This window comes from Brienomyrus brachyistius, chromosome 16 (genome assembly GCF_023856365.1).
Source record: "Brienomyrus brachyistius isolate T26 chromosome 16, BBRACH_0.4, whole genome shotgun sequence".
In the NCBI taxonomy this organism is placed as follows: Eukaryota; Metazoa; Chordata; class Actinopteri; order Osteoglossiformes; family Mormyridae; genus Brienomyrus; species Brienomyrus brachyistius.
In genome coordinates, this window is record NC_064548.1 from 17,459,355 (window position 1) to 17,473,182 (window position 13,828).

Genomic DNA, 13,828 nt, shown 5'->3' on the forward strand with positions numbered 1-13,828 from the left:
GGAAAAAGCTAAAATTGTTGTATTTTGCAGACGTGGTCAATGGATGACAAAATCTAACTTCTGGCGCCCAAAACTACGAAGAGCAGCCATGTGACATGTTATGTCATTCAGACTCTTGCCATCACTTTAAGATTAATTTTGATCGTTATAATCCTAGCTAATTTAAAAGATAAAAGAAGTTGGAGGTATTTCTGAAATTAATATGTACCTTCTTGTTTCAGGAATGTTCAACATGGATTGATGCATAAAACAAACTATAATTATATATTATAGTATATATATATATATATATATATATATATATATATATATATATATATATATATATATATATATATATATCAATAGTATTCGTGTAACACATTTACAGTTTGTATACAGAAACAGTAATATGGGTGCGTGATTTGTAACGATTGAAAGACATATACTTTACAATAAATCAAGATGATGCATGTAGATTTATGTGCACTGAAGTTCTCATTATCTCATCATTTGTGGTTATAGTGCGCTGACTTCGTGATTGTTTCGATCTTTGATATATTGCTGTCTTTATTTTCCAGTACAGTGAAACAGAAATGTCAGCAAGCATTTGCTTTTACTTGCAGTTCCAGTCTCAGTAAACGGCAATTACTAAAGAAGATGCATTCGCGGTTTGGAAAGAGTGATATGGAATGGCGTAGATCCATGTTTTCTTCATTAGCTGCTATTTCATTTTCGCTCTTCTGTCTGTTCATGATGTCGCCTTCTGTCCTGTTCATAAAGCACAGAGAAAATTGATTTTAAACAATCAAATAGAAACTATAAAAATAAAGCAGTCACACATTTCGTTTGAAAACCACAGCAAAACATCTATACAAGAGCAAAGATGTCCTTTTAACCACAATGTTTTACTTTGGTCTGAGCTCGGTTGGTGGGGGAGGGGGGAGATTTTCCGCCCAGTGTTTGTACTGTGAACGTGCGACAATAATGTCACTCTTTTTGTGCAGGAGCGTATCTGAGCTCGGCAGATATCAGCTTATACGTACTGAGCATCTGCCGCTCCGCCTTCAGTGTCCGTCACCTCTGCCACCGCTGTCCTATTCGGTAGCACCGCTGTCTCTGCGGAGTGCGACTCTCTCCTTCCATACAAAGGCAGCTTGGTTATTCTCACCGGCAGCTTCTCAACACAGCTTTTAGAGCAGAACGATACCTGAGTTTTTGATGAAAGCAATGTTCGAAGGTTGTCTACTGTTTGTGCTATGGTAGTAGTAAAGCCAATTTCTTTCTTTCTTTTTTTTTACTTTTAATTGCTTTAAGACATAAAATAACTTTTTGGCCACACTCAGTAATGCTGGCGGCAGTGTGTGGTTCTGTGGGTTTTAAGGATTTCTACCCAGAATCGGAAGGTCGCTGGTTCAAAGCAGCTATACCACCTGCGGTATAGACTAGGTGATCCATCTGAAGTTAAGCAGCTTTAGGCCTGACACACGGATGGGTGACCAACTAGGAAAGCAGGGTTGCTGCTAGAAGAGTGAATCCCAGTGAGTGGTGCAGTGATGGGGACACTGCACTGTAAAAAAAGGCACTGTCCTTTGGATGAGACATAAAACTGAGCTCCTGAGCCTCTCAAGGATCTTCAAGGATCTTCTTCTTTTGAAAGAGTAGGGGTGGTACTCGAATCTCCTGGCTAAAATTACCCACTGTGGCCCAATCAAATCTGGCCTCCTTATCATCCCCTGTATCTAATTGGTGAATTCTCTCCTGCCCCCTCACCACCTTAGCTACCGTGTGGTGAGTATACTGGCACAGATTGGCTACCGTCGCGTCATTCAGGTGGGGGCTACATAGTGGTGGTGGTTGAAGTTACTCCTCATTGGTTCTGTAAATCGTTTTGGGTGTCTTGAAAACCACCACATAAGTGCAACATTCATTCATTCATTCATTCAAACCCTGAGGCTTACAGACCAGAGGTGCACAGTAACATGGTACAAATACTTCTTTACTACACTTAAGTAGTTTTTTTTCCCGAATGTGTGCTAGAATATTCAAAGTTGCTCCAACTATTATATCGACTTTGCAACATTTCCGAGCCAAACTACTTTTGACTCTGATACATTCTGCATGGCCATTGTTACTCAACCAACTGAAACAAAAATATGTAGGCGTAATATTGCATGCATTGCATATAGGAGTAAAACACAAATCATGATTAGTTTTTTACTCATAATCAACATCACAATTTTCTCTCACTTATTGAGCAATATTTTCTTTATTATTATTATTATTATTAGTAGTAGTAGTAGTAGTAGCAGTATTTTGCATTAAATATTGGTGAAACAGACATTATGGAGAGATTCATGATATATAGTTAAAAATTCCAACACTGCTGTCCGAATTTTATGCTTTATCAGTATTCAAAGTTAGCAGCAGCACCAGTAGGGTCCTACTGAAATATTGGTGATGATTGACTGGTTGATCAGCTTCTACCTGTAGTGGGAGACAAGGGTTCAATCACCATTTACAAGAGGTCTCAAAGTAACACTAAGGGGGGGGGGGGCTGAATGGATCATTATGATTAATAATATTATTATTTAGAACATAGGAAATAATCAGTCCTTTCAATTTCAGAAACACTTCAAAAGCAATAGACCTCATCTGTTTTTTGATCCAAAGGCTTGGATATCATCTTCTGTTCCTTCTGTGTCAAGTGCATTTTATCTATGATCAGCATAGACCAACCATGCTGCTTGTTTCTCTAAGACATATAGGAAACCTGAGTCCAGGGAAAGACTTGCGTCAGATCCTCCCAACTTCGCCATGTCGGTTAGAAACTTTGTGTATCAAGTACCTTTTCAGCATCCTTTACGCTTTTTATTCGTACAAGTGTCATAGTTGCATACTATAGTTAGTGAAAAGCACATAACTAACTTTGTGCCCGTTGCTTCCGAGTTCAACTAAAGAAACTGGGGCCTACAAAGTTAAAATGCGATTTGAGAGAAGTCTGAACAACTGGCAGCAAATGCACTGCTTACACTTGCAGACATGTTTGTCCATTTTAGGAAAAAAAGGAGACACCTTTAGAATTTGCACATAACACAGAATTACCGCTACAAAAGTTAGTTTTATGTTGGTGTTCAGTTGCAGTTGTGATGATGGAGAAGCAACAGCCGACTCAAGGTGGACCTTTTTTTATTTGAACATTTCACAAGGTTACACATCTCCCATGCCTTTGGAAAACGACAGCCACTCTCATCCATTTAAAGCTCACAATTTCCTAAGATGCGTCCTCTTAACTGAAGTCGGGTGGGGTGCCTGCATGAAGACACACTAACACTCTGTTCTACTTCTACATCACAGGAAACTAAAAGCAAATTAAACCCCTTTTAACACAAAGAGAATGTCAACACGAAGGGCAATGGGAATGTTGCACACCAATCACAGAACATTCACTCAAAACAACCTTTACAGACATGTGACCATGTACCAGGACAATGTCAGGGGTCTAAACACACCAAGCACTATGATGCAACACGACGACCATTAAAATATCTTCATAAATGAATAATCTTCTCAGTATATACATATATTTATATCCATTAATTTAACCAATACACAAACTAGCATTAAGACTTATAACACCAGCAAACTCCCAAAATGGATTCACCAGGGTATTTTCTCGAATTAATTAATCACCAGCAGCCTGATGTAAACAGAAATTTGCAATGCACTGTGCCCCTTAGAAGTCATAACCAAAGACACATACCCCATGGTCCTGGGTATAACCAAATGGTCCTCAACACATTTCTGGAGAACCGTCAGAACACAGAAGGCGTCAGTGACGTTACACAGTCCTCTGTAAAACAGCTGTCGTTAAAAATATAGGACTTCAGTGCAATTTCCCAAGGGGTATGTTGTAGGACGAGGTGGCAGGGGAGTCGCTGAAAGGTGTACCTGCGGTCTGACTTGGTACTGACAAACAGCACACACACAGCACTCAGACATCATTACACAACATGTGCCTCGACTTTTAAATGGAATGAAAAGCTAATTGATATTGAAGAAGGGATAAGTAAAAGTTCGGTATTTCTCATATCGATATGGGCAAATATTCAACAAATTCCCGTAATTCATGTGAGCAACTGTGCAAAGCCACCACATGATTATGGAAACAAATTAATGCCAAGTCTGAAGACCATCAGAGGAGAATGGGACTCAGCAACCCAGGCTGCTAGATGGGGGGGGGAAGGGAGGGCACACCATGACAAATCAAGGGGAAGGAGGCCAGGACTGCTTAGTCCAGACGGATCTTCTGATTGGTCATTCTGTAGATGATGCTGTCATAGCCTGGGTCCATGTTCCACAGGTTGTAGGAGATGACGATGACAGCCAGTGCCAGGCCAATCATGAGCCACAGCACAATGTTGAAGATCACAGAGTACTCAAAGTTGTAACTGTAAGCTAGATTGTACTTGGTCCCCGGGTTGCTCTGCAGAACAAAATTGATACAAGTATGAAAATCAGTATAACAGGTTTTTATACACAAGTATTACACCTTTCTGTAGGATGCAAGGTGGCCGGGGGAGCCGCAATTAACTATCACAAACACTGCACAAGGTGGGTTGTGTGCGTGTGCAGTGACCTGGGGTGACAGTGAAGCTCTCAGGGAGTTTCCAGTTTGTTTATGGTTATAGCACAAAACAAGTAATTTCTTCAGCTGATTCGGCCATTATACCACAAGCACACCAATAAACGATGTTCCACTGCCCAGTTTCGTTCTCCTGTGGATATCGTTAACCTTCCCAAAGATTCATACTGATGAGGAAATGGTTAAATGTCCTGTTTGTCTGCAGTTGGCACTCGAGCGCTGGGTTCGTCCAGGATCTCAGTGTCAGCTCGGCTCACCCACATACTCACAATCTGGCTGGACTGCAGGATCGATCGCGACTTCCTGGTGAGGGGCGTCTCAAAGCTTTTCACCGTCACCACTTCTACCACCGCATCATCGCCATAGATGCCGGACACGTCATCCGCGAACTGTACGGTACGGAAAATGAATCAGCAGCCAGCCTACCCAGAATGTTTCCATGCCCCAGTGCTTAGTGCCACTGTCCTCACCTTCTGCAGAGCACGGGCCAGGATACCGGCAGCATCCCTGTACTGCGGGGAGTCTAGGCCATATCGGCGACTGATCTCCTCCAATCCAGCCAGCTCCAGCGAGTACACATCTGGGGAGTGATCCTTCGCCAGGTGCTTGTGCCTCAATAGCTGACAAAATGAGAGCCCGGTCATATTATTATTTTCCAAAAGTGTGTTGACTAGTAATACCTTTTATGCTGAATTTTATTTTTTTTCAACAGATAAACTGATTGCGAGCGTTCACGTGGCCCGAGCTGTCACATAAGCTACTGTCGGCTGTCAAGCAGAACTGAAGCTCAAGGTGATGCGTAGGGCAAGGTACACATATGCACTGTTGGGTGTGCAGGACAACAGGATATGGACATACCAGGGCAGCGATGTCATGCAACACTTGCACCTCAGACAGGAAAAGCAGGTCCGCCTGCAGACCGGAACCAACAGGATTAGCATTATTGACAGGGAGATTAGATGAATCATATAGCAGAAAAGTTTTGTATAGATTTGACTCAAAAATTCATAAACCATCTTATCATTACCAGTATATAAAACTAGCATCAACTTGCAATTTATTCAACAGTTATGTTTGGTTTTTACTGGCTGTCATGGTATTTTCAGCTGATCTGGAAGAACCTTCCTTCCCAGCTTCTGTACCTCATTGTTCCTGCTAAGGGAGTTTAGCGGCAGAGAAGTGAGGATGGAGCCCTCTTGGGACAGACGACCCTTAATCTGCTGCAAGGTCACAGGAAGGTCTTCAAACACTAGGTTGGCTTTGCCCACCATATACAGCCTCTTTGGAGAAAAGCAGAAGGAAACCATGTGACATCAGGAAGTATATTGGCTTGTCTGCATATTTCTAGGGAAACGCAGGGGCAGTGGCAGGGAATGTGCTCAGACCTCTACCAGTGAGAATGAGAATTAAGCAGGCTCTAGTTTTTATCATGTTTCGCATGCTTAACCAGTGAATGAAAGACAGCCACACGTGTCCTACCTCTTCACTGGGGGCCAGCTGCAGTACCACAGGGGTGTCGTCCGCAAACAGCGAGTGCACTGTGTTGGACACGCTGTCCAGGGTGAAGGGCACAGGCTGCAGAAAAAAAACAAAAATGTGTTAAATGTCAAGCATCCGTACTGAAGCCTTTGTCATTTCCACCTGTTTATTCACACCTGATTTACCCACAACGTTAACTTAAGCCTGATCAAAGGCTTGTGTGAAAGTCTATCACGGCTTGGTTTACTATCTGCTCCCACCTGCCTCATGACACAGTGTGACTTCAGTCAAACTGTGTTTCACTGGTCCTAATTTTTATACAAGTCACTCTAAACTTAAACTTAAAGAAGTCTATTACAATGGTAAGTTGATATTATTGAAAGGAAAATAACGCTAGTAAATATTATGGCAAAAAAAATCTAAGCTGTGGGAAAGTTATCAATACTTGCAATTATGTAAATTCTTCCATACACACATGCATAATTCAATTTTAACATTCTAAGTACAGTTTCCATTTCTGCCAGAGGGACGACAAATTCCTATTAAGGACAACAAAACACTGAGCTAAGAAGGGGGGGGGGTGTTGCATCTTCAAAGTCTTGAGAAAACTCGATTAGAAAAGCTGGATTAATCATCCAAGATAACTGTACACTCCAGTGGTGTATCGCCACTGCAGCTATATCGCCACTTAAAACCATGATCAGCAAGTCTGTCACTGCCTGTCCAAAATGGCAAATGTGAGGGTACAATTCCTCATCCCCAGCAGACCAAGTTTCAAGTTTCATTTTCATATACAGATAACAGACCAAGAGCTTGTGCTGCCAGGATATGAGCAATTTAAGGAAATTATATGCACCAAATGCAACTACAAAAATGGCCAAAACAAGGCTGACAAATTAAACGCAGTGGCAGTGGCAGGGAATGTGCTCAGACTTCTACCAGTGCCCGAGCAGTGGGATAGGGACCCATGTGATGATGGATGAGGTGATGTGATAGATGAAGACACAGTATCAGACCACATCTAAGGAGAAGACAATTTCGGAAAGTTTGGCTCCAAACATACGGAATTTGTAAACTGCCGTTTAAATCGATATGTGGTCTCAGTCCTACAAACAATCAATAATGTCTCAATTTTCATTTTCATACATTTTCCACACAATACAATTCTCTGCCTTTTAACAAATCAACAGAAATAAGCAAGTAAACATAAAACTGACAACAGTATGTTAAATTGTTATGAACTATATGGCTGTAGAAGGACTACAGCAAACTATCCATAAGGGTGTTAAAATGCAGGGAAAAAAACACATCACTCACATTTTCCAGTGGGTAGGACACGGCGCTCTGGGGAAACTGCAGGCTGTCCACCCCCCTGACCACCAGCAGTGCAGCAGCCCGAGGACGCTGAAACAGGGGGCCAACCAGCAGGCCCGGCCATCCCAGCTCCTGGAAGATCCCCCCACACACACAAACATGTAGGCACATCGTTCACTGTGCAGCATGTGGCCAGGATCATCTACAGTTCTGAAAACAAGTACTTATTACTGCAAAACTAAACCCTTTACCTCCTGCACAGAAAACCCCATGGTAAGAGACACAAGGTCTGGTATCTTCTCCCCAGAAATTGGCCACTGTCCTTCTCGGAATGTCACATACTGTGGGGCATGAAGGACCGTAAGGCGGTCGCAAAGAATGCCTGGAGAAAAACAACAATATAGAATTTAATGGGGACATGGCAGGACACTTTTGAAGTAATTAACCATTCTTAGATTTCCCTTTCAGAACTGCATGCCATAGCATAAAGAACATAAGTAATTTGTCGTCAATGACAATCTCACTTCACTTCTCAGTTTTCTATGTGCAGATCAATTCCAATCGTACACATTTCTAAAAAAAAACAGAATCATAACTTGCCCGTAGGTTTCGCCCAAATTAAAAATAAGTGGGGGAAAAAAACGTAATACTTTATACTCAAAAATTAAAGTAAAATCTTTTAGACAACTGGTCGCCTATGACTGGAAAAGCAGAAGCTGGGTGACTACAGATATGTCACAACGATACAAAGGCTATTTTAATCGGTCTGGAATAGAAAGGAGAAGCTAGTTTAAGTACTGATTTGTACTCGGCCGTATGACGACGTGAATTCGCAATGAAGCTATGGCGGCGACACCGCACATTAGCATCCGTCGGTCACGTTACTGTCACTGGCAACACAGAATATGTATACACGGGTCATCACAAGACAAAGTCACAAACCATCGGTCAGTAACGAGTGGTTCGGTGTGTCCGCCGCTGACACGTTTCCAACATCTCATCACAGTTGGAGACGGTCACATCGAGCATAATACCGACGTTTGCTACCTACAAGACAGTTCATTGCTATGACATCTGAACGAGGCAGCGTATACTTGCTTTCCTTACCTGTAATTAAAAAGGCGTAAACAAGCAGCGGCACCATTACGGATTTATTCATTTCCCTACTATTCACAGACGACATCATCTCTCTCCTTTCGGCAGGTCACCTGACATAAGGTCGCGGAGCATTGTGGGTACACGCCCCGCCTCGCAGTGACACAATCCAATGAGCACGGCGGGTGAGACGGCGGCCCGAAAAAATAGCGAATAAAACGAATCTTAGCGTAATACCGCCCCAAACGCTTCTCCAATCGTAATTCTGATAATTTGTAGCCGCATAGACACATGACTATCAGCATGTCATGTGACTTCATGACCGCAGTACCGTAATAGCCGCAGGTATAGAACATATCTGTAGGTACGTTGTGCCCTATAATATAGGACATTAGCATATTATCTCAAGAGGGTCCTAACGCTGCGATCAGCAACCAAAAGGGCATTACTGCATCTAAAAACGGGACTACTCAAAAGACCGAGTGAAAACAAAATGAAAAAATACCTTTGGTTACATTCCGTAACATCAGTTATTCATACTAGTTTTAATGGTTCATTAATAGTTACTAGTTCTGACGCGAGCTAGTTAGCAGCCAGATACCCTGTGCTACTTAAATGTATGAATGCAACATTCTACTATATCTGAAGCCAAATGCAGTACTTTAATTGTCCGGAGCTGTCGTGTTGCCCACCTCGGGCCCGAGCCATGTTTTTTTCATGTCCCCTTGACAGATATTTTTCATTTAGGTTTTTCACATTGTGTACACAGGTTTTAAATACTGGTGCCAGACAACAACAACAACCGCGAGGAGACCTTGGAATAGTCTAGAAAATTATGCCCATAAAATTCAATTAAAGACATAATGCCTCTGCCGCGAATCAGGCGTAATTAAATTAAACGCTCACTGCTTCAGTTTGTCTTAAATTCCCATCATTTTTCCTGTCACTGATTCTATATTTAATCATCACCAACATTCTACAGTAAGAGGCACTGCGAGGGCCCTACTTCCAATAATATTACTAGAGCTTAGATGTTATTTTAATATTGGTCTTTCTCCAAAGGAAAATACATTCATAAATGGTGTGGTGTGCAGCTCAGTGGGTTAGGGACCTGTGGTCATGTCTGGAAAGTTGTGGCTCCAAATCCCACAGATGCAGAGTAATCATCGCCGTTGGGCCCTTGAGCAAGGCCTTTAACCCAAATTCCAAATACTGACGGACCCTCCTCTCTATCTACAAGCACTCCTCACTTTTATGCTGTTCTATTTGCAGCATTTCCTAATTATGTCATTTGTGTGTGATGTAATAAGGGTTCCAATAACATGGTGAACGTCCAAAAGAAAATCTTCTTCTTAGGGCAGTTGTGGGTCCACTAATAATGTCAATAATATTTTTAACCTTAGGTCATTCCACTCTTGTAAATGTAAATGATTAATTTTCTATACCCACTTGTTCTATGTAGGGTCTTGGGGGTCCAAACCCATTCCCCAAAACAACAAGTGCGAGGCAGGGAAATGTCCATCACAAGGCACGCCCACCATTCACGTTACCATGTTCTTAGACTGTAGGAGCTAACCAGGGAACCTGGAGGAAACCCCACAATGGCAAGGGGAGAACATACAAACTCCCCATATGTAGAGCCAGGACACAAACTCAAAACCTGGTCTTCAGATGTCTGAGTCAACCATACTAATCACATCATGCCACTGCTGAAATAAATTAAATTTAGCAAAATAATTAAGAAAATGTTATTTTAAAGTAATTCATTTACATTTTTTTTCAGTTAATAGCTAAAGTGCAATCAAGAATAACTAAAATTATAAATGAACTATAATAGAGTTCAAACTAAATTTGAATATAAAAGAATTTGTATGAGAAAAGTCATAAGCTAATGTAATAATTGCATGCAGTCAGCTGAGCCAACAAGTGGAATGGTTACAGGTCTCTGCACTGCTTACCATGGAGATCCACCAGGATACCAAACCTGGAGGACAAGCCTGCATGTCAGCTCCAGGTTAAGAATTTCACATGTCCAAAGATGTATGGTGAAGTCTATGGGGTGCTGCTGAACTGGAGTATGGGATTGTACTTGTGAAGAACAAAGGTGGGAAACCACGGCCCTATTGCATATGTCTCCAGACTAACTCAGAATCTCCAGGACAAGTATGCTAACAGGAAAGAGCGCTATTTCCTTCCAAATTCATTTTCAGTAACTAATTATCCAAACAGGTTCACATTGCACTCAAACATACATGCACAGGGGCCCAACTGGCCACCTGAAATACCAGACAGCCAGGTATGTGGGTCCATAAAATCTGTCCCCTGGTCTGGAAAATGTATCTCATAGCAAAAGTCATCAGAGGAAACTTCCCATCCAGCATCTTTCACCATGGGAGACCCCAAAATCCAGTGCCAATAACTGCATATAACTCATACACATATGTGTAACTTAAAACTACAGTTCGCTTTAATGGTAGGTCTTTTGGATTGCGGAAGGTAACTAGTATATGGAGTGAAGGTGAACATGGCGAGAACATGCAGACACCATTACACAAACAACTGGACTCATAATGTAGGATAGGAACAATACTGACTGAAATTTAGCCTGTTATTTACATGAAAAAATGTGCTTCTACATGTGTCTCTTTATCCAGGATGGAAAGCTGTTACTAAGGCCTTCACAATCATCTTACTCTCAGCCTGCACTCCAATATGATCAGTACTTGCAATGGCCGCATTACATCTACAAAGCACTCGTGAAATGACCGTAAATGATTTATGGTGGGGGGTGTAGGCTGGTTTTGTTACACACTCTGCCTTCCTGTGGTTAACACCTTTAGTCTGTTCTGTGCCAAGATACTGTACAGCACACAAGTCTCTGAATGGTGGGAGGGGGGCCCTCCTCTCTTCCCTTTTTGCATGCAGCCGGATTGTCGCAACATGTGGCAGCCCAAGGGTTCTACAATGTACCGTGCGAGGGAATTACTTCGACCTGCCAGCAGCTTGGGCAATAGCCACGCAACCTAGAAGCTCCTTAAAGTGGGAAAAGATAGCAATGCTGCTCATTATATTCTGTAAACTGTCCTTAAATCAACCAACACTGTCAAAGGGAGCCAGCTTTTTCCTCCTGAAAGTTGCCCTTTCAGTGTTTCCTCATCCACTTCCTGTAGCTTCACTAGGGGGCAGCAACTCTGCTCACTTAATAGCTGCCTGGTGCTGGTACAGAGATTGTCCCAGTGAATAAATCTGTTTCAGGAGCAGACTGTGATTTTTCTTATTGGCTTTCCGTCAGGCATGACTCTTAAGCCTGTGCAGACCAAGCTGCAGACTACAAATCTTATGTAGGAAAGTTGGTGTTGGGACATAATGAAACACACTGAGTGGAGCCACCTGGGGCTCAGTTCAGGCTAGCAGAGAGCACAGTGTTTATATTGAGGCATTAGGAGACTGATGTAGCTAAGAAGCACGATAATTAACAATAATTAATACTTCATTGATCCCCCCTGGGGGGGATTGTCTTTACACCTCCCCCATCTTGCTCTTTATAGAGTAAGCTGCCCACAAAGGGCAGCCACCTGTTGGGACACCTGAGAGTTGGGGGTTAAGGGCCTTACTCATGGACCTGTAGATATATTGAGACTGGGTTTGAACTAGTGACCTTCTGATTATAGGCACACAGGCTTAGCCAACTGGGCCACATGCTGCCAATGATGTTGTAGAGATTACTAACTCTGCTTTAGGACAGAGGCCCAAAGAAATGTGGAACATAATTCGATTGTTCTAGATTGTGAGCCCAATATGATATGCTTTTATGGGGCACAAAATCTCTAGCGGCAGCCCTGCCTCCGATCTCCTCATCCCTGACAAAACTGTTCTTTTGATCCTACCTATCTGATGGAGCAATTATTTTTATTCACTTGCAATTGATTTAGTTTTGGTTCTTATAGTTATATTCACTGTGAATTAGCCAAGTGTAAGTCACTTTGAATTGCATGGTGCAAGTCATCACGTGCAAGTATGTTAATGCAGTTATCAGAAAGATTCCTTTAATAGTGAAGTATAAAGGAAATAGTTCAAAAAGAGTTTTTTTTTTGTCAGGATCGGTGCCCATCTGTTTCTGTCCCATGTGTCTTGTCCACATTTGGCCAGCAGGTGTCATCCTGTGCCCTACTATGTTTCATAGCCCCTTAGTCCCTAGTGTGTTTGGCTGCGCCCCAGATGCCATCAGTAGATCGTCACCTTTTTCTTACCTACACGATGCCGGCTGTGACATTTTTTTGGATGATAAAAAGCCATGCAAGATTTTTTTCCCGAAATGTAATGCAAGAGAGAATATGAGATTTAATGTATATGAAAATATGTGGCCAGACCACCAGGAGTAACAACACAATATATGATGTATAATTGACTGCTTTCTTTCGAACTTAACTACCTAAAATACTGTGTATAGTTTTATTGTAACATATAACTTCATTTTTTCAGTTTCCAGATATAGAGAAATGCTAGTGAGCATCATTTGATCAATTTTAATTAATAAAATACTTCCATTGTATACTTTCATGTTGACAACATGACTAAACATTTTGACTGGTTTGTCTCTAAACAGTTATAGAGATTTCACATTTTTCTGACAGTTGATAACTATTTTGAAACATGAATGAATGGTTTTGAATGAATTATTTAATTTTGCTAGATGTTCAAATTATTGTTCTACAGTGTACTGTACAGTGAACTGTTTTATGAAATGCAAAAGCAGTTGAGAGGGCGTCAAGACTGTTTAGAGAAACTGTACAACGCAACCGAGAAAAACTGTTAAATGCAACTGAATGTTTAGAATTACAGCGTGCCAACAAAATAATGGCCGAGAGGGGGTGTTCATGGCATATTTTATAAAAGGTCATTTCAATTTTATCGTTCTTTATTGAAAAGGGAATACAATATAAATGATCTACTTACTATTTTGAATCGTGTGATTTCAGAAAGCTGCACGATAATATATCTAACGTACCAAATATATTCCGCGCTATTTTTAAAGAACAACTCGGTAAATTAGCTCATTTTGTGAAATGCACCTTCATTACGCTGCGCTTTGCCGTGTGTTTTCACATGTACACCGCAAATCCGGCAAGAAGGAAATATCTTTTGAGAAGTGAATGTCTCCACGCAGCTCTCATCAATATTTACCCATAAGAAGCAACCGGGGACTTCGTTGTCTTAATATAAACCCCTCAAGTCGCTTATGGGAGCAGTAAAGTCCCCACGCTTAGCGATAAAGATGTAATCCCCATAAGCACTTTTGGAGGAATGCTGCGAACC

At 41.6% G+C, this 13,828-nt stretch overlaps 1 protein-coding gene across 1 annotated transcript; it reads right to left on the bottom strand.

The window, feature by feature from the left end:
- Window positions 1–3,151: 3,151 nt before the first annotated feature.
- Window positions 3,152–8,671, bottom strand: atp6ap2 (ATPase H+ transporting accessory protein 2). Its single transcript, XM_048979176.1, has 9 exons — window positions 8,525–8,671; window positions 7,669–7,799; window positions 7,421–7,549; window positions 6,104–6,199; window positions 5,767–5,904; window positions 5,483–5,536; window positions 5,095–5,244; window positions 4,894–5,013; window positions 3,152–4,465 (listed from the first exon to the last, which is right to left on the bottom strand). The coding sequence occupies exons 1-9, from the start codon at window positions 8,601–8,603 to the stop codon at window positions 4,271–4,273; spliced, it is 1,092 nt and encodes a 363-aa protein (XP_048835133.1). The 5' UTR covers window positions 8,604–8,671; the 3' UTR covers window positions 3,152–4,270.
- Window positions 8,672–13,828: the final 5,157 nt, after the last annotated feature.

Excerpts from the sequence above, each read along its gene's own strand:
- atp6ap2 (XM_048979176.1), bottom strand. The coding sequence starts at position 8,603 with ATGATGTCGTCTGTGAATAGTAGGGAAATGAATAAATCCGTAATGGTG. Across the intron at positions 5,245-5,482 it reads TGCATGACATCGCTGCCCTG|CTATTGAGGCACAAGCACCT; the intron begins GTATGTCCATAT and ends TCATTTTGTCAG. Across the intron at positions 4,466-4,893 it reads TCCTGCAGTCCAGCCAGATT|AGCAACCCGGGGACCAAGTA; the intron begins GTGAGTATGTGG and ends TTTGTTCTGCAG.